Consider the following 22,108-nt stretch of genomic DNA (forward strand, 5'->3'; position numbering starts at 1 on the left):
GCTTGTGAGAGGGTCTGATGTAGCTACTATCCTGCCCAGCGACCCATTATTGCTCTTACTTCTTGCATATTCTATTATCCGTGTCTATTTTCAATCTATTTTAAGCTTGGATACACTGGCAGGCACAGAGACCAAAAATAACAACAAACAAACAACAACAACAAAAACAGTGCTGGCGAGCTGATCATGGGATGCATTTCTGACGCGCAGACACCGAGAGGCGCCAATGAGCACATTTTCCAACCGGAACTTGTATCCACGTGCTGGCACCGGGGCGGAAGAGCATTTGTTTTGATCCCGGCGTGTCGTTTCGTCCGCGTGCAACTACAATTCTCCCGTTATGAGCGCAGTAATTCTTCCAACAGCACACATAATGTCATCCGCGGAGAACAAAGTCGAAAATAGCAGCACCGAAGAAGAGGAGAGAGGGAAGAAAAGAAAGATGTCTCTTTCCAGGTAAGCGATTTAAACCGACTGCAGCTCAGCCACAAAACTAGGACAATATTTTGCGTTTGCTGTAAAGATTGTTTGCTCAGCTTCACTTCTCAGAGTCGGCATAATCCTAATATTTGTTAACCGAGTAGCAGATACATCTGCTGTCCCATACCAGATGCTACTTATCGTAATATGTTTATGCTAGGCAGTTATGAAGTTAGCAGGCTATTAGTTAGCTTCAAGTGAGACCACCACAGCCAAACTCTTCACTCTGTTTCTTCTTCGTTTATTAACACTTACTTTAACCTTTTAGTATATATTAAGTATATCTCCTAAAGTTTGTCACACAAAACATTTTCTGGCTCAACTACAGGTTATGTGTGCGTGTTGAGCACCGTTACTTGTTAAACACACTCACAGTTTGACGTGTTGTATGTCCTGCAGTTGTGGTGTTTGCGGATCAGAGGAGGCCAAGTACAGGTGTCCAGCCTGCCTTACTCATTCCTGCAGGTGAGATGAATATCCTCTGATTAAGTGCTAAAGCCTTAGCAGCAAATACACACAAAAACGAAGCTGCTTATCCATAATGTGGTTAGGACTAATTGTGCTTTTGTAAACCACTGGGTGACTTCACCTCTTTAGACCTTTATAAATTCAAAATGTAGAAGTTTATTCTCTTATTCTTTCATGACCTTCTTCCAGGATGTGGCTGTTATTGATTTATTGATACTCTTTTAAAAATTTGTTAATATACAAATATTTTAAGTGGAATAGAAAGTGACCTTATTGTGAAGTAATTTAAAACTGCAACACATTTTCACCTTGTAAAGTGTCCCACTGGTGTTGCATTGTTTGCTTTCACCTATCAGAGAGCACAGTGTGGTGCTGTGGAATAATAATAATCCATGGAAAAGGACAGATTTTGGCATCTTAAGTCATCTATGTCAATTAAGTTTTAAATACTGTCATAGAATAAACAGTACTTCTGTATGCATGAGTGTACTGGACAGCATTCATAAGTGAGGTCCAATCACATTTTAACTCCAGCTCTCATACTCTGTTGACTGTATATAGAAATGGCACTTATTCCTCAATGGTTAATGAGGTATGTGGTGGACACTCTAAACTGTATTTGGGCTGTGATCATTTCATTTCAAATTGCACCTGTGAATGGACCCCCAATTCTGAAACCTTTGTCATTACCTCTTTTCCCTTAAGGTAGTGCAGTTGAGAAGCAGACATTTTGACAAGTTGTCCAAAGAAACTCATGACAGAGTTAGCGGGTTGTGTATGGCAGTCCTTTGTAAACTAGTTGCCAGAGTCTGACCCATAGCCAATAACACCAGAGGTTCCCATTTTTTCAGCCAAGCAATTAATAGTGCTGTGGTAGTTTCAGCTTTTTGTCATTGGCAAAAAGCTGAAATGACTACCTTCTAGATTGGCCATTGCACTGATGGAAAATGGTTCCAACATTTTTGAAGTTAACTGTTCATTTAATCACATCGCACAATCTTTTTTTATTAATTTATTAGGTCCAAGATTTCATGCAGGAAAAAAAAGAGACATAACATTTACAATGTCATCACAGACAATTTTGTGTTTGTAGTGTTAAAGCTCCACTGGGATAGCATAATTCTGTCTTCCATTTGTTTTCCATCGCTATTTAAAAAACAGAGGAAAAAATACCCGGTAACCTAAGAATTACAATCTTCCACATCTTCTACCCTTACGTGCAGATAAATATTATCGATGACTGACAGATGGCCGTGTTTTTGTTTTTACTTTCTGAACTTTCCTTTGATTCATGTCCAGCATCAGCATGCCTCAGAACAGCATGCCTCACAAAATCTCAATGGTCCGTTGCCCATTCTTGGAATTCTGTCGATGCTAAAGCATTTACAACTTCACCTTCTAATACTGAATAGTACAAAAATTATATTGCTAAACATTTCTTTAAGATTTATCTGACGGGGGCTAACAAATGTGCTTTCCACTCTCGTATTGTTGCCTGTTGTTTTGGGCATCATTCAGCATTCCTTTTACATAGTTTCTAGGAATACAGTCTCTGGTATGACTTGGGCCAGATATCCGTCTTTCAGCAAGAGTGCGAAAACTGGCCTAGTCATGCTCAGGTGAAATCCCAAGGTTTTTGTGTTTGGTGTGAAGGAGTGTAAGTTTTTATATTTAACCCCCCAACGCCTCGTAGATCTCCTTTTATACATGAGCTTTTAAGACTTCTGCATCATCAGTTCAATTCCCAAAAAACCCCAAATAAACTGCACAATATATTTTTAAACAAATGCCAAACGTGTAGCAAATATGATACAAATCGAAACTAATTTATACAAATTAAGATTTTTTTTTATTGTATTTTTTAACGTCAGAAGGTTAAATAAATACTCCTTTTTTTTTTCTTTTGAAAAATTTGGATTTTCCTGGCAATTATTTCATGGTACAAGCTTTAAAGGGTTAAGATCTTTCAAAAACAACACTTGAAGTCATGACAGAGAGCATGTTTAGCCTGGTTATCAGCTGCAGCTGGGAACATCATCTCAAAGATAAGAGCAAGCCTCACTCCAGAGCATGTCCACTGCAATTGTGAATCCATGAACTGATTTATCTGTAAACTTTGGAAACTTCTTATTTTGGACTTAATATTTGTATTTATTTTACTTTTATTCTGACGGTCCTTTTGAGTTGAATTCATGTGTTCCCTGGGTCACTATTTTAATTTGCTGTTGGATGAGACAACAGGGTGATTCACAGAGTTGAGCAGGTGAGATACTGAAATAATCGTTGAATGATCAAAGAGAAATTGACAGGTTAGTTGACTACCAAAATCATCTTTAATCTTGTATTATTTAAAAATGTCAAACATCCCGCGTCAGGCAGTATTACCCAATGTTCCTTTGGGTTATTTTAAAAAACAAAAAAACAGTACAGTTTGTTTGTTTTTAACATTTTTCTTTGGCTCCCTTTCAGGCAAGGATTTATGGTTTACATTGACTAGCACAATTCTACATTCTGTTTTTATTTACATTTCACACAGTGCCCTTTTTTGTGAACTGGCTTAATCATTCCAACCTAAACTCAATTTCCTTCGGGGTCAACCTTTGGGATCAATAAAGTTTTATTGAATTGAATTGAATAAGGAAATGACTGCCTACCATGACTGTCCGTTTATCTTTTGTAGCTTGCCGTGTGTGAAGAAGCACAAGGAAGTTTCAGGATGCAGTGGCGTTAGAAATAAAACAGCATTTGTGACACTGTCACAATTTGATGAAATGGCACTTCTCAGTGGTGAGCAGCCTCTTTGCTGGTATAAGTCATTCTATTAATGTGTGTTATCATAGAAATGTGCTATTTTCTCATTTTCATAATTACCATTGGCCCTTTGTCTCAACTGTAGATTACAGGTTTCTGGAGGATACTGGCCGATTTGCTGATGGTGCCACCAGAGACAACCTCGTCCAGGCTCCTCGTGTCACTGTCAAAGTAAGCCCTGTGTTGATAGATTTAGTGTGTTGAATGTTGTTTTGTTTTAAAATTTTGGGCATATGTGAGCATGAATTCAGAATGGAGTACAGATAAATTCTTGTATTGTTTTTAGTAACAAACACTAATAATTGTGGCCCATTCTAGCTTAGATTTCCACTGAATTCAACTCGTTCTGCCCCTCAGAGTAAGCCCAGTAATAAAATATTTGGGGGAGATGTATACCTTTATTTGTTTTATGATGTTACAAACATAAAAAAGATTTAAATATGAGTTTTAAATGTTAGTATAATAAATTAAAATAGGGTGGGTTGCTTTGGTGAGGACGTGTGCTATTTAAAATAATGGTGCTTACTAGAACCATATACCTTTATTCATCTTGTCCTAATAGACTGGTTCAATAGTGTAGTGGTTTACATATTTACCTAACAAGCAAAAAAAAAATCCTTTTTTAAATCTGGGAGAAGACCCAAATCCCTTCATAAGGAAGTGTGACAGTTGTCAAAAATCTGCCAAATCAAACATGTGGAGCTACCTGATGAGGAGAATAACAGATAAGCACAGTTTGTTGGAGAACTGTTTATGACCCCTGGTGAAACCTTGTAGAAAAGCCAAAACCCTTTAAAAGTGTGGAGCACATACACTTAGTTGACACTCTATTAAATACACTTTGCTAGTACCAGATTGAACCAAGGTGATGGAAGCATTCCTCCAACTCTGATTCATAATTTGTAGCATTAGGCAGCTGCTGCACATCTGTGATGAGAATCTCCTGTTCCACCACATCCCAAAGGTGTTCTATTGATTTGAGACCTGGTGCCTGTGGAGGTCATTTGAGTACAGTGAACTCATCATCATGACATTGGCGTGAGATAATTTGAGCTTTGTGACATGGCTCATTATGCTACTGGAAGCAGCCATCAGAAGCCATCAGGGAACACTTGGCTCAAAAAGGAATTCACATGGTCAGCAGCAATACACACATGTAAAGATCCTCATTTGATATTCCTCACCATCACCATGCCTCCTGACATCGCACCCACATTAAACGCAGGGACTGAACCCTGGGGCGCACTGGCAGAGGCGAGGCTGCCGGACACCGATGCCACCGGGCCCTCTGACCACCACCAGTAGGCAACAGGTGAAGTGTCTTGCCCAAGGACACAACGACCGAGACTGTCGGAGCCGGGGCTCGAACCGGCAACCTTCCGATTACAAAACGAACTGCCAACTCTTGAGCCACGATCGCCCATAACAGAACACACACACATTGGACAAAACAAACAAATGGCCAACTGTACCCTCATACATACAATAATAACACTGAACCATTGAACTTACAACCACTTGCACTTTATATAACTAACTACTGCATAATTTATCCATATCCATCTCAATGATCTCAACTGAGATCATTGAGATGAAATGCTGGATAGACAATCATACTGTACAATACAATAATTATATTTTTTACAACTGTTTATTAATACTCGCAATTGTATATCTACAATCTGTATAGTTTTCATATTTCATATTTCTGTATAGTTTTCATATTTTTAACCATATTTATAACCTCCATTGTACATTGTAACATACCTATAATTAGAGCTGGGCGATAGAACGATAACGATATGTATCGCGATATAACTTTTACTCGATAGAGAAATTAAGCTATCGCGATGTACCTCGCCGCTCTTGTCCTCTTAAAATAAAAAAAATAAAAAAAAATGTAAAAAAAAAAGGTCAGCCAATCCAAACTAAGTAGCGCAGAGCCGAACCAATCACAGCCGCAGCGTCACGTCGCGTGACTTGTTACGTACAGCACAAGTGCCAAGCCGCACGTGTGTTTGTTTGGGAAGCAGCCAGCGCGTAATGGAGCCAGCGCGTAATGGAGGAAATGAGTGTGCCGACTAGAAAAATCAACCGAGCGTGACCGAAGAGAAAACAGATGATGGTTCCAATGCCGGAGAGATTGTCGAACGGAAGAGCCATAGAAGTTCCGTAGTGTGAAGGTATTTCGGCTATTTCAAGTCTGACAAAAAACAGAGTAGCGTGCACTGTAAATTGTGCCGAAAGCAAGTCTGGAAATACAATAAACTGGTGCATGCGTCACACTGTGCGCCACGTTATTGTTTCGGTGAAATGAATTTCTACAATACTGTTACTGTTAATTCTACTCTCTGCAGTGTTTAAATGCTTACATATACACACAGTTACTGTCCCTCCACACATACGACTCGGTTCTGCTTCTATGCCCCAGCTTTGTTTACTTTTTCCCACCGAGGCTTCTAGACTTCTGATTGGCCAACATTTCTGCACGGTTAGGAATCTAGCGCCACCTGCTGCTTTGGCATGTTCATAGCAGCGTTTTCCTTCATTTCTGCCTTTATGTGTGGACGGGATTATTTTTTTAAAACGAAAACGGAAAATCTCCGTTTTCAAAAATACCCGTGTACGTGTGGACGTAGCCTCAGTCTCTGACTGGAAGCGCTAATTCGTCATTCGGCTTTTGTCAGACTAAAGTAACTGTTAAAACTGTTTGAAAAGCTAAGCTATACAACAAGGAGAGATTGAGAATTTCCTTTTAGTTCTCAGTTTATTTGATATTGACAAAAGTTAGTCAGTTTTGTCTGTTATTCTGTAAAACAAACTAAGATTTATTTTTAGAATTAATATTTTGTTTCTAAGTGGAATTGACAATTTAGTCTGTTTCGTTTGTTCTATTTTGAAACTTAAACGCTTTAGCGGCTGCCTTTTGTGTAGTTTGCAATATTTGCCTTTATTTATCTGAAAAAGTCTCATGTTCCTTAAGTACATCTACCCTGTTGAACTTATTATGGGAAATAAATATTTAAATAAAAACAAGCTGCTGATTATTTCACATTTTACTTGTGAGCAACGGCACATTTAAATCTTACAAATATAGTTATTTGGCTTATATCGTGATAGATATCGTTATCGCCTGAAATGAAAAAAACATATCGTGATATGAAAAAATCTCATATCGCCCAGCTCTACCTATAATAGACCCATATTCTGTGATATATCTATATTATTGCTAGAGCACTTCTGGATGGATGCAAACTGCATTTCGTTGCCTTGTACTTGTGATTTGATTTACTGATTATATATTTGGGTCAATGCGCAGTTCAACAGGTGTACCTAAGAAAATGGTCGATGAATGTACCGATATGATATATACATCTTAAAGTAATAATAGTGTCAGATCCACATCAGACATATCCAATATCCCATAAGTGTTTTTCTCTTTGTGCTTTTATTGCTTTGCTTGTGTAATTTGTGGCTGCAGTTCCGCAATTTAAACATTTTTTTTTCTTCAAACCACTGACATTCTTTTGTGTAATACTTCATACCAGCTATTACCTGTTCTTTTACTGCAGCCCAATTCAAGTGGCATTTGATAGCTTGAAGTAATTTGTGTTCTTTTATGGGAAGCAGTCACTGCTTCAGCTGTTATAGATCAATCAAAATAATGAGGCTTATTCTCAGGGAAAGATAAAGGCTTGGCGCATGATGAGCTCTGGGATTTGGGTTTTTCTCCAGAACATTGCAAGTGCGGTAATCTGTTACTGGCCCTGTATATCCGCACCTTTTTAATAAATCTTTTTACTGTCTCTTACTGCCAATCTGAAGTGATAAAGGAGCCAGAAAGGAAATGCTTGTCTTTTCAAATTTAGATGAGGGCAGTAGGAGTTCAGGCCATCTTTGGTTTGATTGCTAATGAAACTCACACAGCTGTAGTTATTGGCGTAAAACAGATGTTTGGTAATTGGATGTATTTGTACCGTGACAATACCCCCTTGCCCCAACGACTTTTTCACAGAACTGGAAGGTCAGCCTAGGATCCAACGTATCTGTTATTTACTAGGAATAGAGGCTGTCTTCAACACCATTTCCTGTTTCATTGACAGCTGTTTTGTTAGATGTATGTTGCAGAGATATTTCTTAAAGTCTACTAGCTGTTTGGTTCTACTTGCTTTGGGATCTTCATAATGCCTCGAGGGACCCCTCATTGCTTTATATTTCTCTATGAAAACAGAGATTGACAGACCACGTGACTTTCACGCGTTGCATTTTAGGTACGAGTGGCAGCAAATTCAAAACACTGCATCAAGCGCTAGCATTTCCAGCACCATGTTTACATTTTATTTGCCCCAAAAACGGTTGTGTACAAAACGAAGGAGAACACGGCAGGTCCGTACAAAGACAGACTTGACGAAAGACAAAAAAAGTACGAGGTAAAAATCAAAGGAGTGAAAGGGTTAGATAGGGCTGCTCAATTAATCGAATTTTAATCACGATTACGATCTGGGCTTTCAACGATCATTAAAAATGACTGAGCCGATTATTAGCCCCTCCCTCGTACTTTACTCTCGCGCTGCTCCGTGTGGCAAATCGAGCGCACCTCTCTGCATTTCGAACACGTGTCACAACAATTAAGAGCAGCGGTCCCCAACCTTTTTTGCGCCACGGACCGGTTTATGCCCGACAATATTTTCATTGACCGGCCTTTAAGGTGCCGCAGATAAATACGACAAAATAAAACTAGTACCGGTACCGAAAACATTATTACTAACACACGTGAAAAGACCAAGGAAAACCGAGTAAACGATAAAAACGATAACAAAATAACGCTGAAAACCGATAAAAACCCTGAAAACTATACATTTCACACCTGAGCCTCAACTCTCACGGCCCGGTACCAAACGACTCGCGGACCGGTACCGGTCCGAGGCCCGGGGGTTGGGGACCACTGATTAAGGGGACCCGAGGGAAGCGGAAGCTCGGAAAGCTAAGCAGAAGTTATTTGGAGAGGAGAGTGACTGCCGCTGGTTGAAAAGAGGTAAAAAACAAACAAAAAAAAAACAACTTAAGTGGTGTGGAAACATTATGGGTTCGCGGAGTCAGACGTGGATCAAGTAGACATAGTGTGTAAACTCTGCTACAGTGTCGTAGCTGCACCACAGAGCAACACTGCAAAGTTCACTAAACATAGATGTTTACATTTTTCATTTATTTTTTATATTGCAAACATTTGCACTGTTATCAGTATTTGCACACTATTTTATGACAATCTTTAAAGCCATTATTCAATACATTGTTATTGTTAAATAAATATCGTCAAATAATCGAGATCTCAATTTCAGTGAAAATAATCGTGATTATCATTTTTGCCATAATCGAGCAGCCCTAGGGTTAGACCCATACGAGCATACAGAGTGGACTAAAGATGTTACCGTGCTGCACAGCTTTCATCACGCACATATTTATAACTATATGGTCCCAAGTGTGAGTGCATACACTCACAAAATGTTTAGTATCTTCAGATCCCTGCAACAAGCCCAGGTCCAGTTTACTTTGGTGATTTGGACTATTCCATTTTACAGCTATTGTTAAATTTTTTTTTCTTTACCTCCTGTACAGGCCAACGCAATTTATTTGTCTTTTCAGGTTGTAGTATTACACAACATTTTCAGATCCAATAGAAATAAAAATAAGTGTTTCGTAATTCATTCAATTTATTGTCTTTATTTATAACTGGCATTATTGTTTTATTCTATTATAGAATCTTACAAGAAAAAGGCAAAATTGTATTCCATTGTGCTTTATTAGCTGCTTTGGTGAAAAACAAGTCAACTGTGCAAAAAAAAAAAAAAAAAAACCCATATCAAAACAACATACTGGAAAACAGTTATTCATCACTTGATTGCTTCAATACAACACTTGGGCACATATATGCAGGACTTTTCGTGGCTGTTTTGATCTCGCTCTCTCTCTTAACCGATCAAATCTGGCTGTGGTAGCAGCTTTAAACTCGGTATGACCCAGGTTGATAGAATCGCATTCCAGCATTTTGTAGGCTGGTTTTCCTACAAAACACAACAAACATTAGCCCGCAAAGCCACAGTGAACAAAGCAGCATAGCGCAACGAATTCAAATCAATATAAGACTTATTTGTAACCTACATCAACAATTATGTTATGATAAATTATGTAATGACTACAACAGAAGACTTACATTTGTGGAAATGCTTGGAGCGGACTAACATGTGAGCTGGAGTGTGCTGGAACGTTATATTTGGTCTTCGAATGACTGCAATCCAGGCCATCCGTCAGTTCTTTGTTACTTCGGAAACATGGTTGGAACAATTTCTCTTCCACGACAGAATCAGATAAAAACCGTTACGCGTCGGCTTCCCGTGGCTATCATGCGACGAGCTTTTGCAGTTAATAATACAACAGCTTCTTGCCATTCTTTGTGTTTCTTTTTATCGCTGTGTGACTGTTTTCTTGTGAAAGCCTGCGTGCGCTAGTACCACTTGCCACTCGTACCTGCAATCCTTTGCGGTTTTGACGTCACATTTTCGATCTCTATATGAGATGAGATTCTAATAAGCAGTATTTGGTATGACAGTCTTTAACGAGCATGTCTGTGAAGGTTCGTAATCCACTGTGAACGACCATCTTTGAACAGAGGCGGTGGCTTACGACTCCAACTGTCTGCCATCTATAATCCAGTTTTGAGATCCCTTCCCAGAGGCCTTAATGCCCACTCACATCCTGGGCTATATGACCTCAGTAAATCACGTGGCAGGGTGGGGCTAGGTGGGTTCACCCGATAGCTTGGCTGATTGTGACCCACACCTCATTTCACACCTTGGGTCATGTGATTAGGTAGAGGATCAATAGGAGGTCCATGACCCTCTTGGGGACACTCCCATAGGGTTTAAAATCTGGAACTGTCCACCAATTGCTCTTAGAACTAAAGAAGCTTCTTGGATGAAACGTCTTCAAGAAAACTTTAAAAAGTCCAGATGCTTTTCTTTCCAAGCTCCTTAAACTATGATGACCTGTATGACTGAGAACCTTCACAGACGTATGACAATCTTTAATATTCAACATAGTCTGAATTCTCTTAGACAGGCTTTCTCATAGTTTCTTCATGATTAGTTCTCCAGGCTTTTTGAAGGACAAAGCTCTGTCAGTGCGCCCCAGGGTGGCTGTGGCTACAATGTAGCTTGCCATCACCAGTGTGTGAATGTGGGTGTGAATGGGTGAATGACTGGATGTGTAATGTGCTTTGGGGTCCTTAGGGGCTAGTAAAGCGCTATACAAATACAGGCCATTTTGGATGTTCTCTGTTCTCTTTTCAAGATGAGCCACTTCAATATTTGTTGAGGTCTTGGCTTGGGGAAGGCCAGTCCATGACAGATTGTGATTTTCTATCCAGGTATGATTTTACTGCATTGCCAAATGTGTTGGGGATCATTGTCATGCAGAAAAAAATGAAGCCATTGACAATTGGATGCTCTCCAGATGGCATTGCATAGTTGTTAAAAATATTTTTCTATGTTTATAATTCCATCAGTTTAGACAAGATACTCAAACCATGCCAGGGCATCTGCCGTTTACAGATGGCTGTAACTCTCACTGTTGTACCCCTCCTCCCTTTGCCCTCTTCTATACATAATTACAATTTGAACCAAAAATGTCAAATTTGGATTCATCCTCCCCATGAGACCTGAGTAGATGGACCAACTGAAGGACCAGATGTGTCTTTCAGGTCCTCTGTCAGGCCCTTGTTGGATTTTTTTCATATTTCTCCAGGACAGTTTATCATAGCTTTTTTTAGTCCTGCCACTACTTCGTTTGTTTTCCACTTTCCTCAGTGTACGATGTGCCAAGTTTTCATCTAAGTGTTATTTGGGAATCACCTTGTTGGTGCAAAAATATTATTTTTATTCCTGCTTTGCTGTGTTTTCTTTGGCATTTTTTTTTTAATTACACTGCAAAATGGGAACAAATCATTAGGTTTTATCATTAGGTGGCAGACCACTAGTAACAAAATGACTAAATGGAAAAAAAGGGCTAGCTTCTTGGAACCAAAATATAAAGAAATGAGGAATGGTTTAACACTTTTCCACAGTACTGTAGAACTAATGGGAATTATCAGGATACTAGAAAATACTGGCTCCCAATCTTGTTCATACAGATGTCACTCACAGGTTAGGGTCAGGTGTGTGCTTTGGAACTCGTTTGTTTATCTTGACTTCTTTCAGCTGTGTGGTTTTGGTTATTTAACCATTTTAACTACAGCTTATCATTTCAGTCGTTCATCCATTCATTCATACTTTTTTGACAGCTATTCATTTCATGGCATGTAGTGAATCTTTTGTATGGTTTATACATTATGTTTCGGTACCAGTTTAACATAAATGTTTACCTATTGTATATTTATTGTATTTAGCCAACCATTACCCACACTTATTAGTTGACAGTTTCAGCTGTTGGTATAGATTTGGCATATATTCCCATCTCCCATCCTTCATGTATCCTGGCTGCAGAAGTACCACGGGAGAACTTGTACCCCTGCTTGGGAGTCACTGCTGTACAGGGTTGTTCTACTGATGGGGCTGCAAAGACTATTTTGTCTTTACATTTTGTATTCTAAATTGTAAATGTATTGAAAAAGACCACATATAATTTTTGCTACTTGTGCTTAAAATGGCAATAAATTAATGATATAGTTATTGCTGATTGACACGATTAATTTAACTTTACAATGAAACTATATCATCTTTATTTTTCTGTTCTTCAGTCTAAGAAACTGGCCTCTAATGCCAGGAAGATGAACATCACCCTGAGATTCCTCCCCATCACCTTCTCTAAGAGCAGAGAAAACTCCACCTTCTTCCTTACAAAGTAAGCATACACCTGCTCAAATGCAGAAAATATCATTATTGTTAATGTTATATTTTGAATTCTGTTGGATGGAGTTAAATGTCAGTGTATTTTGGAATATATCTAAGGTAAGTTAGTAACTTTCTTCATTTTGTAAAGTAAGGCCCTGTCATTATCTTGACCATAATAAAGGATGTACAGGATGAAGATTTTCCCACACACATCCTATACAGGGTCCAGAGAAAATAAAACTTGCTGACACACAAACAAATGTGATATTAATAGGTAACATAAGTGTTTAGAGTTCTTTCAGGGGAATACCATGAAAAGCCTTACAAAGACATTCAGGCACTGTTGAACATACTGTCTAAGACAGCACTTTAGTGTTTTCTGGTAAAGCCCTGCTTAATCTGCTGCAAAATGAGCTTCTGATTAGTGCTGTTTTACTTTACCACAGGATGGCACTCTCGTGAAGTGTTTTATCTAGACTTGGCTTTTCACACGCTTATCTCATGGCAGTCTTGTGCATGGTGATGAATCCTGAATCTCTAACCATGTGTATGAAAGATTCATTCCCCACGAGAGTCTTTAAATCGTTAATAAAGGAGTTTATAATATACTAAATGGGACATGAGCTGAGATGATTACCATGATGTTAGAGCTTGCCAGACACATATGCCAGCTTGTTGCAGAGAATCAGTGGCATCATAGTCCATGCTGGTGGACACCTTGCAGTTAATTTTTTCCATTCTTGCCCAGCTTCTATTGCATGACACGGCTCAACTCGACTCAGTAATTTACATAGTACCCATTCCTGTTTAGGGGCATGGTAGGATGGTTTTAAATCCTTGTAAAGGCTGAAGGAACTGAGGAAAAAAAGACTGCTAAAAGGAAAAAACTGGAAGGTTTGAGTAATTTCATGTCCCATGTTGCACATCCTATGTTGCACATATGTCGCTTCTTTCTGGCCTGTCAGCAGCCTGCAGTGTTTACATGTTGCCTTTTAGTTCTGGCTTACATGGTTTAGAATCTCGACTGAAGCAGTACCTCTTTTGCCAGGTACGATGTGCTTTGCACAGTGGAAAACCAAAACCAAATGGCATGCAGGGAGACTTTCAGAAAAGTCTCAGCTTATTTAATATTGCAGACTTGAGTTATTTAGACACGAAGGTTTTATTGTTTTCTTTAGAAATAGCGTGTATTTAGTTTTTTGTTTTTTTTTATTTTGGTCAAATTTGTTCAAATGCGCTGGTTGTCTTGTCATTTTTGGCAGCTATTCTAACTCCCTGGACAACCTTGTGCCACTCATTTTGCAATTTCTTTGAGGTTTGGCCCTGGCTCTCTAATCCCACAGTGGAAGAATAAAGAAGTGGAAGAGGGGGGGAAATTGTTATTGAACTGCACATTAAAGTTTTACGAGTCTTGAAATGCCCAGGGACAACATTAGGTGCCAATCAGGATTGCCACTAAAAGAAACCTTTGTCATTCCCTCCAGCTGGTTTTATGTTGTTACTTTCCCTTTCACCACCCTCTTTTCCATCTGTAAAGTCGACTGCTCTGTCATGTCTGTGTCTGGTGTTCTGCAGGTGCTGATTTAAGTGAGCACATCACATCAGCTTTGTCAGGTTCTTGTGGCAGACTCCAGCTTCATACTCTGTGTGTTCAGTTCAACAGTTGTCAGATGTTTTAGGGTTTTTTTTGTTTGCACAAATTTTTATCTGAAGGATACAGATATGATATATTTTCATCGTCCTGTTAGCCTAGCATCAGTAGAGGAATCACCAGCCAACTGTCTCACTAGATTTTTCAACTAACCGCAACACTGCACCATTTACAGGCTACCAAATAGACACAAGGGTTGGGGTAAAGGTATATAATAAATAAATGGCAAAGGGCTGAGAGAGAATTTGTTTCAGAATGTACCAAGTACATAATATAAAAAGCAGATGTGTGAACAGTGTGAGTGCAGCTGGTTAGCGACATATTCATGCTACGCACTCACAGTGCCAGAGAAGGATCATTACTGGCATACAGCTGACTGGAGGGTTTTCATGCCTGGTGGTGGTGTGTGTACGTGTGAGTGTACATGTATATGCGGTGAGCTTGGGAGCACGTGTCTTTTTGATTACATGTTTGTATGCAAAATAATGGCTGTGCAGCTACTTTCTTTCCACCTCTTACCCAATGACTAATTTAAAAAACAAGGCAAGAACAGTAAAGAAAAAACTTGAGGCTGCCTCTCACTCCAGTCCTTAGAGGATAGTAGCTGACATTTGGCAGAACATTGGGTGTAGTTGTATTAGGATAGAATTATGTGTTCTACAGTCTCAGCCTGGCAGGTCAGAGAATTTTCCTCACAGATGACTTGAGTGGACTGGACAACACATTGCAGAAGCAGTTATTGCATGTAATAACTGAAAATATTTCTATAATAACTTGGGATGATTAGTAATATGAGCTGCAGCAGTTTTCATGCCCTGTGTATTACTTTCCCATATATTGGGTTGGGAGAATCATCCTTAATTAACCCAGCTTTCTGGGTGAGAGTGGTCCTATATTTGCTCCCAGTTATTGACAGGTGTTGAACAGTGAAATCCAAAATGAAGTGTTTCTTATTGACAGTAGAAGATAACATAATAGCTTTGTAGACGAAAGCAGTGGTATCCCATATGTGCTGTAGGCTCAGTTAATGTACTATAAAGGTATTTTGAATGCTTGGCATATCTTGTGTTGTTTAATTTTTTTAAATTGCGTTAAAGAAAGTCCATTCAAATTACTTAGCATTTTTATCTTCACCAAGGAGGTTGATTTTGGCAGCTCATGTAAACTGTAAACACGATAGCTCGAAAAGTTTAGAATGAATTCTAATAACATATAGAAAGTATAGTATAAATATTTCAATTCTGTGTCACATTTGACCTCTGACCTCCTCCTTCAAGGTCCATAGATTGATCTGAAGGTCAAAGTGATAACAGTGCTATATAGAGCTTTAAAACTTCCTCTTTCTGACTGCCATTGTTTGTACTGACAACATAGGGGCATGTGGAGAATGGAGGGGATCCAAATATGACTGCTTCAAGGTCAAATAACATCAAACTTAAATGTCATATTCTCTGATCTCACTTTAACATTTAGGGTCTGCCTTTTCTTTCAAGTTGACCCCAAAATGTGTTATGCCTAGGGCTGCTCGACTATGGCAAAAATGATAATCACGATTATTTTCACTGCAATTGAGATTTTTATTATTTATTTAACAATAACAATGTTTTGAATAATGACTTTAAAGATTGCAAATACTGATAACAGTGCAAATTTTTGCAATATAAGAAATAAATGAAAAATGTAAACCTCTATGTTTAGTGAACTTTGCAGTGTTGCTCTGTGGTGCAGCTATGACACTGTAGCAAAGTTTACACACTATTGATCCACGTCTGACTCCGCGAACCCATAATGTTTCCACACCACTGAAGTTTTTTTTACCTCTCTTTTCAACCAACGGCAGTCACTCTCCTCTCCAAATAACTTCTGCTTAGCTTTCCGAGCTTCCCTCGGGTCCTCTTAATTGTTGTAACAAGTGTTCGAAACGCGGAGAGGAGCGCTCGATTTGCCACACGGAGCAACACGAGAGTAAAGTACGAGGGAGGTGCTAATAATCGGCTCAGTCATTTTTAATGATCGTTGAAAGCCCAGATTGTAATTTAGATTAAAATTCGATTAATTGAGCAGCCCTAGTTATGCCTTTTAAAGAAAGTGTTGTCAAGAAAAAAGCGAAGGAACCGGCTGGTTATTATTTTTTTTAATAGATTATATAGTAATCAATATCCACGCTCTTCTCTATGAACTACTCCTACAAAATAAAAGCCTGCACTTTGTGCTTGTTTTTATTGCATTACAATTTTTGTTATGGTTTATATGAAAAGAACAAAGAAAACAAATGTATAAAAAAAATAATGCTATTCTCTTAAAAGAAAATGATTCCCAGAAAGTGAGCTGTTTTGGCTGAGGTTTGCACTCTGGGTGCTTCTTGTCTGTTACTGCTTTTCGTACAACCAGTCCTTCGTCTTTCCTTCGTCTGTGACTCATCTCTTTGCAATAGGTCACTCAACTGAATGGGTTGTATTCTGGTTATAATCATATATAAATAAAAAGTTGCCAAGTGCCTATGTTATTTTGCAGTTAAGTCACTGTCTTGCAGCAATTACATCATTGCACACTTGCTTAAGTTTTGGTCATGCCATGGTCTCCAACCACTGTTTTCCTCAGTGTGGCTGTAGCATGATTGGAAGTTAAATTGATGGTTATAAGGTTATCTCTGGGAATGTAAAACAGCAACAACATAATACTAAGTGTTATTCTACTGATGATTTGACAAGGTCCATAGACAGATCCACAGCTGTAATTTGATGGCAAAAAGAAAAGACAACCAGAAAATGAAGGCACACAAGAAGGAGATATGAGCAGCTGGTGACGTGCTATGCAACGTAAACGAAATGCTCGACTGAGCTGGAGCACTTGCTGGGTTTACTTCATATGACAGGAAATGGAAATTACAGATTTTATTTTAAAATTTAAATGTTATTATGTGACAATAGTGTGCAGGCTCCTGAGGAGTTATAAGCTTAACTTTAGATATTGTTAAGATAGTTTTAAGCAGCTCTGGTATTCCTCCACCCAACATTTCCAAGGGAAACATCCCTGCTGTTGCAGAGCTAGTAAGATGAAAGTGCACCAAAGTACAGACTGTTTTTGTTCTGGGTGGGTTAATTATGCTGCTGTCTGGGAGGTGAAGGACATGAGGGTGAGGGTCACAGTAGTCAGTTGTCTGGAACAGCAATACTTTGAAAGGTTATATGACTTAAATCTAATTATAAACCAAGTCCAGTGTAACTGACCTATCAATGATAACCTGAGTTACTGTGGACAAAGAATGATTGGCCCGATATGCCAGGGTTTGTTTGCAGTGCTATACTCTTTGTGATCAGTTAAGTCAGGTGGCTCGATGGTGTATCGTATTTAAAAACTCCCTGGCATTTTTATTTAATTAAAATGGAAAAAACTAAACCTGTTATAAATAAAATATATAATAGTTCATAAAAAAAATCTAGTCCTCTTTAGATTGAAGAGGCTTTCTCCCAACAAGCCATACCTGTTTTTATTGTTTTTGATGTAGCACTTGGGTGTTCTGGAATTTCTCTGAGCATTGTATAGTCTGACCTTGGGGTGAATTTGCACCTGGTAGGATTTACTGTGATGAATGTTTCACACGTAATACTTCTCACTGTACAACGGTGGACTTTATGACCTCTCTCAGATTGATGGGCAGCAACAATTTATTCTTTAAGATCATTGATGGCATTGTATGAACTAGGGCTGCCACAAACGATTATTTTGATAGTCGAATAGTCACCGATTATTTTTGCGATTAGTCGACTAATCAGATCATCATCCATTGGACGTAAAACGTACAGCTTATTGCACCAGCAGCATCTGCTCTTATATAACTATCATTGGCTTACAGCTTTAAGTGTTTAAGGTATGTGCAAACTAAAAATAAAGACAAGATGATAGTTTATTAAATTTTAATGAAGTTTGCAGATTGTTTCGGTGAAGTTTAATAAACTCAGCCGTCTGCTCCTTGCCATCTAAAATATAACAGGACACCAGAGTATATTCTCGAGCATCTCACACTTCTGATAATCAGTTGTCTGCCTGACGTTTATTCAGCTGTGTAAAAACTATAACTTTAATCTCAGCCAAACCGATTTACTCAGGAACAAATAAAATACTGAAAAAAGCCAAACAATAACATTTTTAAGTTATCTAAGTGACTTATATATCATGTTTAACCTGAGTAGCAAAAGACAGCAGTGGGTTTGAAAACGATCTGCCGGGAGTCCGGTGTTCTCACCGGCTCTAGTGAGCCTGTAACCCCAGTTAGCTAACGACGTAACAGACGTCTCCGAAAACGTCGGAGCGCTTTTGAAAATATGTGGTGTCTTGATAAACTGAGCAGATTTTTGAAGTTTATACAGCTACATTCTCATCTGAAAATATGTTAAACGTTTATTTTGTGACCCAGAAAGAATAATAAGAGTAACATTAAAACTAACTAGCTACCGCCATTGTTGGAAACTGAGCTTCTTCTTCTTCGGAGTTTAACGGCAGCTGGTATCCTTGTACATGCAGTGCTGCCATCTTCTGTTTCAGTCCGTTATTACACTAAATCCTACTACTTATTCCTGCGTCTTTTGGGATCTTACAAAGCTTCAAACGACGCGTCTACTATTAAATTAGTCGTCGACGATTTTGATAGTCGACGTAATCGTGACTAGTCGACGTAATCGTGGCAGCCCTAGTATGAACACACACCTGAATGCTCACGAGCAGCAAACTGCTTTTTATATAGGTGCTCACACTTGCTGATGATCGGTTACTCAAGTCCATTTGATTAAAATGCACCTGGATGCTGGTTATCCTCTTAATTCTTATGGAAGCAGTAAGGGTGTACTTAGTTTTTCATGCAGTACTTCTGCATTTCGACTTTTTAAATTAATTAATGACATAGTGTTATATGTCACAATTTGTATTTCATCTGAGGTTGTATTTCTGTAATTTAAGACCTGACATTGTTTCTAGATTCTGATACAAAAAAACGAGCTTGAAGTGACTGTACTTTCTTTTTACATTGACTGTAACTGTCAGGCAGCAAAAATACTTTTTTCTTGCTATGCGGGTGGATGTTCGTCTAATGATGTGACATCACGTGTAAGCTATGAATAGTGGAGGTAGTTTTTTATCCCTCAGAGGTAGGGCTGGGCCATATTATACCGTTCACGGTAATACCGGTATAATGTTAGGCAACGATAGGAAAATGAAATATCGCGATAGAATGGGAGTAAAACGCGCATGCGCAGTGCCTTTGTTTTCATACGCACATGGCCGATTGTTGAGTGAAACAGATGAACCAGAATTGGTTTGTAAAAATGGTGCAACTTCCGTGATGTGGAACTGGTTTGGTGTTTGTCCATCAGATACACAACAAAGCACATTTTTTTGCAGAACATGCAAGCGGCCGTTGTTATTGTCATATTTGTCGGACTAAGATGCTCTTAAATCTGGGAGTAATCTGGGTCCTAAACTCCGTATGCTTCAGGTCAAACAACACTGCAGCATCACTTAGAGTTAAAAACTGTCTAAATTCTTTCATCTTTAATAAAACGATCAGCATTGCTGCTTTACCAGGTGTAACTATGAAGTTTAACTTCCAGGCATCCATGAAAACAAAAGTTATTACATTTAACGGAGTTAGAAGTTAGCAGGAAGCTAGCGGAAGTTAGCTCGCTAGTTTCGCTAGTTACCTAAGCATGATATTGCATGTTCTGACTGAGAGATTTCTGAAAAAAATCAAACGTACAGCTCTGCTATCACTTCCAACATAAATGAAGACGGGAAACTAAACAGCAGTGACGTTTGTAGGGTTACTGAAGTTGGGCTAGCTGGTATATAATGATGTGCTACGTGATCGCTAGCGACACAGCTATGTTAGCATAACATAAACAGTGAAGCTGGAGGACGAACACTAACACTTTTCCACTTATAAAAGTTAACGTGAAGGTTCTTCATGGTTAGAGACAAATGCAATCGCATGGCAGGATGCTGTAAACGGACCAAACTTCAGTCAGGAGAACAACTGAGATAATCCATCCACAATACGAGGTTAGTCATTAATATACTGCAGCAACATGGGAATAGAGCAGCTGCCAGAGAATTCAACATTAATGAATCAATGGTACAGAAGTGGAGGAAGCAAGAAGAATGAGTTTAATAAAGTTTGATTTATCTGACTGCTTTGTTTCGCTTAATGTGCCTTATAATCCCGTGCACCTTATGGTCCGAAAAATGCGTACTGCACACTGCAGTTTAATGTTGCAAAGCACCTCTTTTTAACTTCAGTGGATATTATACATGGTTATGCTCAGGATATGTCAGCCCATTTCTACTGGAAATGCCTTTTGGTTAAACTTTCAGCAAGGAATTTGCATTTGCACTGTTACATTTTTATAAAGCTTTAATGTACATAAAAACCAGCTTCTTGTTTAAGTGAAAATAAATGGAAGGTTGTCTTTTTGCGCTAGTAATGTTGTGGAGTTGTATTTTGTCTCGCATCAATTATATCGTCGGTTATATCGTTATCGCAAATTTTCAAATATATATCGTGATAAATATTTTTGGCCATATCGCCCTGCTCTACTCAGAGGTCTAATTTACAATTGGTGGTATCCCTAACCCTATACTTGGGGAATGGCAAAACAGTCTCTTTATTTTTGTGTTTTTGGAAAAAAAAAAAGTCCCAGTTTGAAGAATAATTTTCTTTGTTCCCGATTGCCAGCACTAAAAAACAAAATATACATATTATGATTGCCTAGGGTTAAATTTACTCTCTGGTTAGTAATGCCGTCGATGACTTGGCTCTCAGCGGGATAAAGCATTTGTTTGCCGTGCACAGTGGAAAATATCACCGATCCCTTGCTGTGAAGGTGCAGTGGAAATTCACATGCAGAACATGTCGCAGCTGAAGTTTGCCACACTGAGAGTATGGAAAAGGGCTGTAATTTTAGTAACTCTATTAGACCAATTAATGCAATTTTGAAAATGCCGTAATGTGGCAGTGATATTCATCGCAGGTTAGCAGAAACCAAAGTGATGTGTGAGCCGTTGCATGTGATGAATGAGTACACAAATGGATTAAAGCAGGATTTCATGGCAGGGGACGACTATTCATCACTTCACTCTCATTTGCATTACCACTTGTGCTTTCCAAGTTCAAGTGAAACAATCAGCAGCAGCTTTAGTCTGTGTTTTTTTTTTTTAGACTCCAAACGACAGCTTTTTGGCTGGCTTGGCTTGATACAGAGCAGAATCTGTGCCTGCCGCCATCCGAGGCAAACCTTACATCAGAATGGCAAGCTGCATCACTGTTACAAACACTGTCATCACAGTTGGCCGCATATCCGAGGGCCACACATCAGTCTCTTGACTAGGGGCAAAATTCCAAAATGCAAATTGACCAGAAACTCGATTGTGCTATAGATGCAGGTGACATGAAAAACTTGCATTTGGGTAAAATGTTGGAATTGGGTAAAAAGCTTTACATGCGTTCACTCGTTATTCACATAGTTTTGTACTTTGCCAGAAGAACTCGGTTATTATTGCGATGATTCCTGTTTATAAATGAAACTATTAACAAACACACACGCACACACACTGTGTAAGGTTTTGAGCCACCTGCCATTTTGTTATATTGTGATTCCAAAGACCTTCTTGTAATTGTAGTCTTGAACAATATGTCACCAGACTGTCTGAAGTTCTTTAAAAATGTTTCATTTTTCAGTTCAATCCTTGTACCTGACCATTTTCATGCAATGCACGTTTGTTTGTTAGACCATGCAACACTGACGTCATTAAAAAACAACAA

The 22,108-nt window shown here is 38.8% G+C and overlaps 1 protein-coding gene across 2 annotated transcripts in view; it reads left to right on the forward strand.

Annotated features, from left to right (window-relative positions):
* The first annotated feature begins 270 nt into the window (after nucleotides 1-270).
* The window catches only part of znhit6 (zinc finger HIT-type containing 6), a 46,393-nt gene continuing 24,555 nt past the window's right edge, over nucleotides 271-22,108 (forward strand). For both annotated transcript variants that reach the window (XM_080887543.1, XM_080887544.1), the window contains exons 1-5: nucleotides 271-456; nucleotides 880-945; nucleotides 3,629-3,735; nucleotides 3,845-3,930; nucleotides 12,551-12,654. In XM_080887543.1, coding sequence (XP_080743669.1) covers nucleotides 341-456; nucleotides 880-945; nucleotides 3,629-3,735; nucleotides 3,845-3,930; nucleotides 12,551-12,654 — 479 coding nt within the window. In that variant the 5' untranslated portion in view covers nucleotides 271-340. The remainder of the gene's footprint in view (nucleotides 457-879; nucleotides 946-3,628; nucleotides 3,736-3,844; nucleotides 3,931-12,550; nucleotides 12,655-22,108) is intronic.

This window comes from Rhamphochromis sp. 'chilingali', assembly GCF_963969265.1.
Source record: "Rhamphochromis sp. 'chilingali' genome assembly, chromosome: 7".
In the NCBI taxonomy this organism is placed as follows: Eukaryota; Metazoa; Chordata; class Actinopteri; order Cichliformes; family Cichlidae; genus Rhamphochromis; species Rhamphochromis sp. 'chilingali'.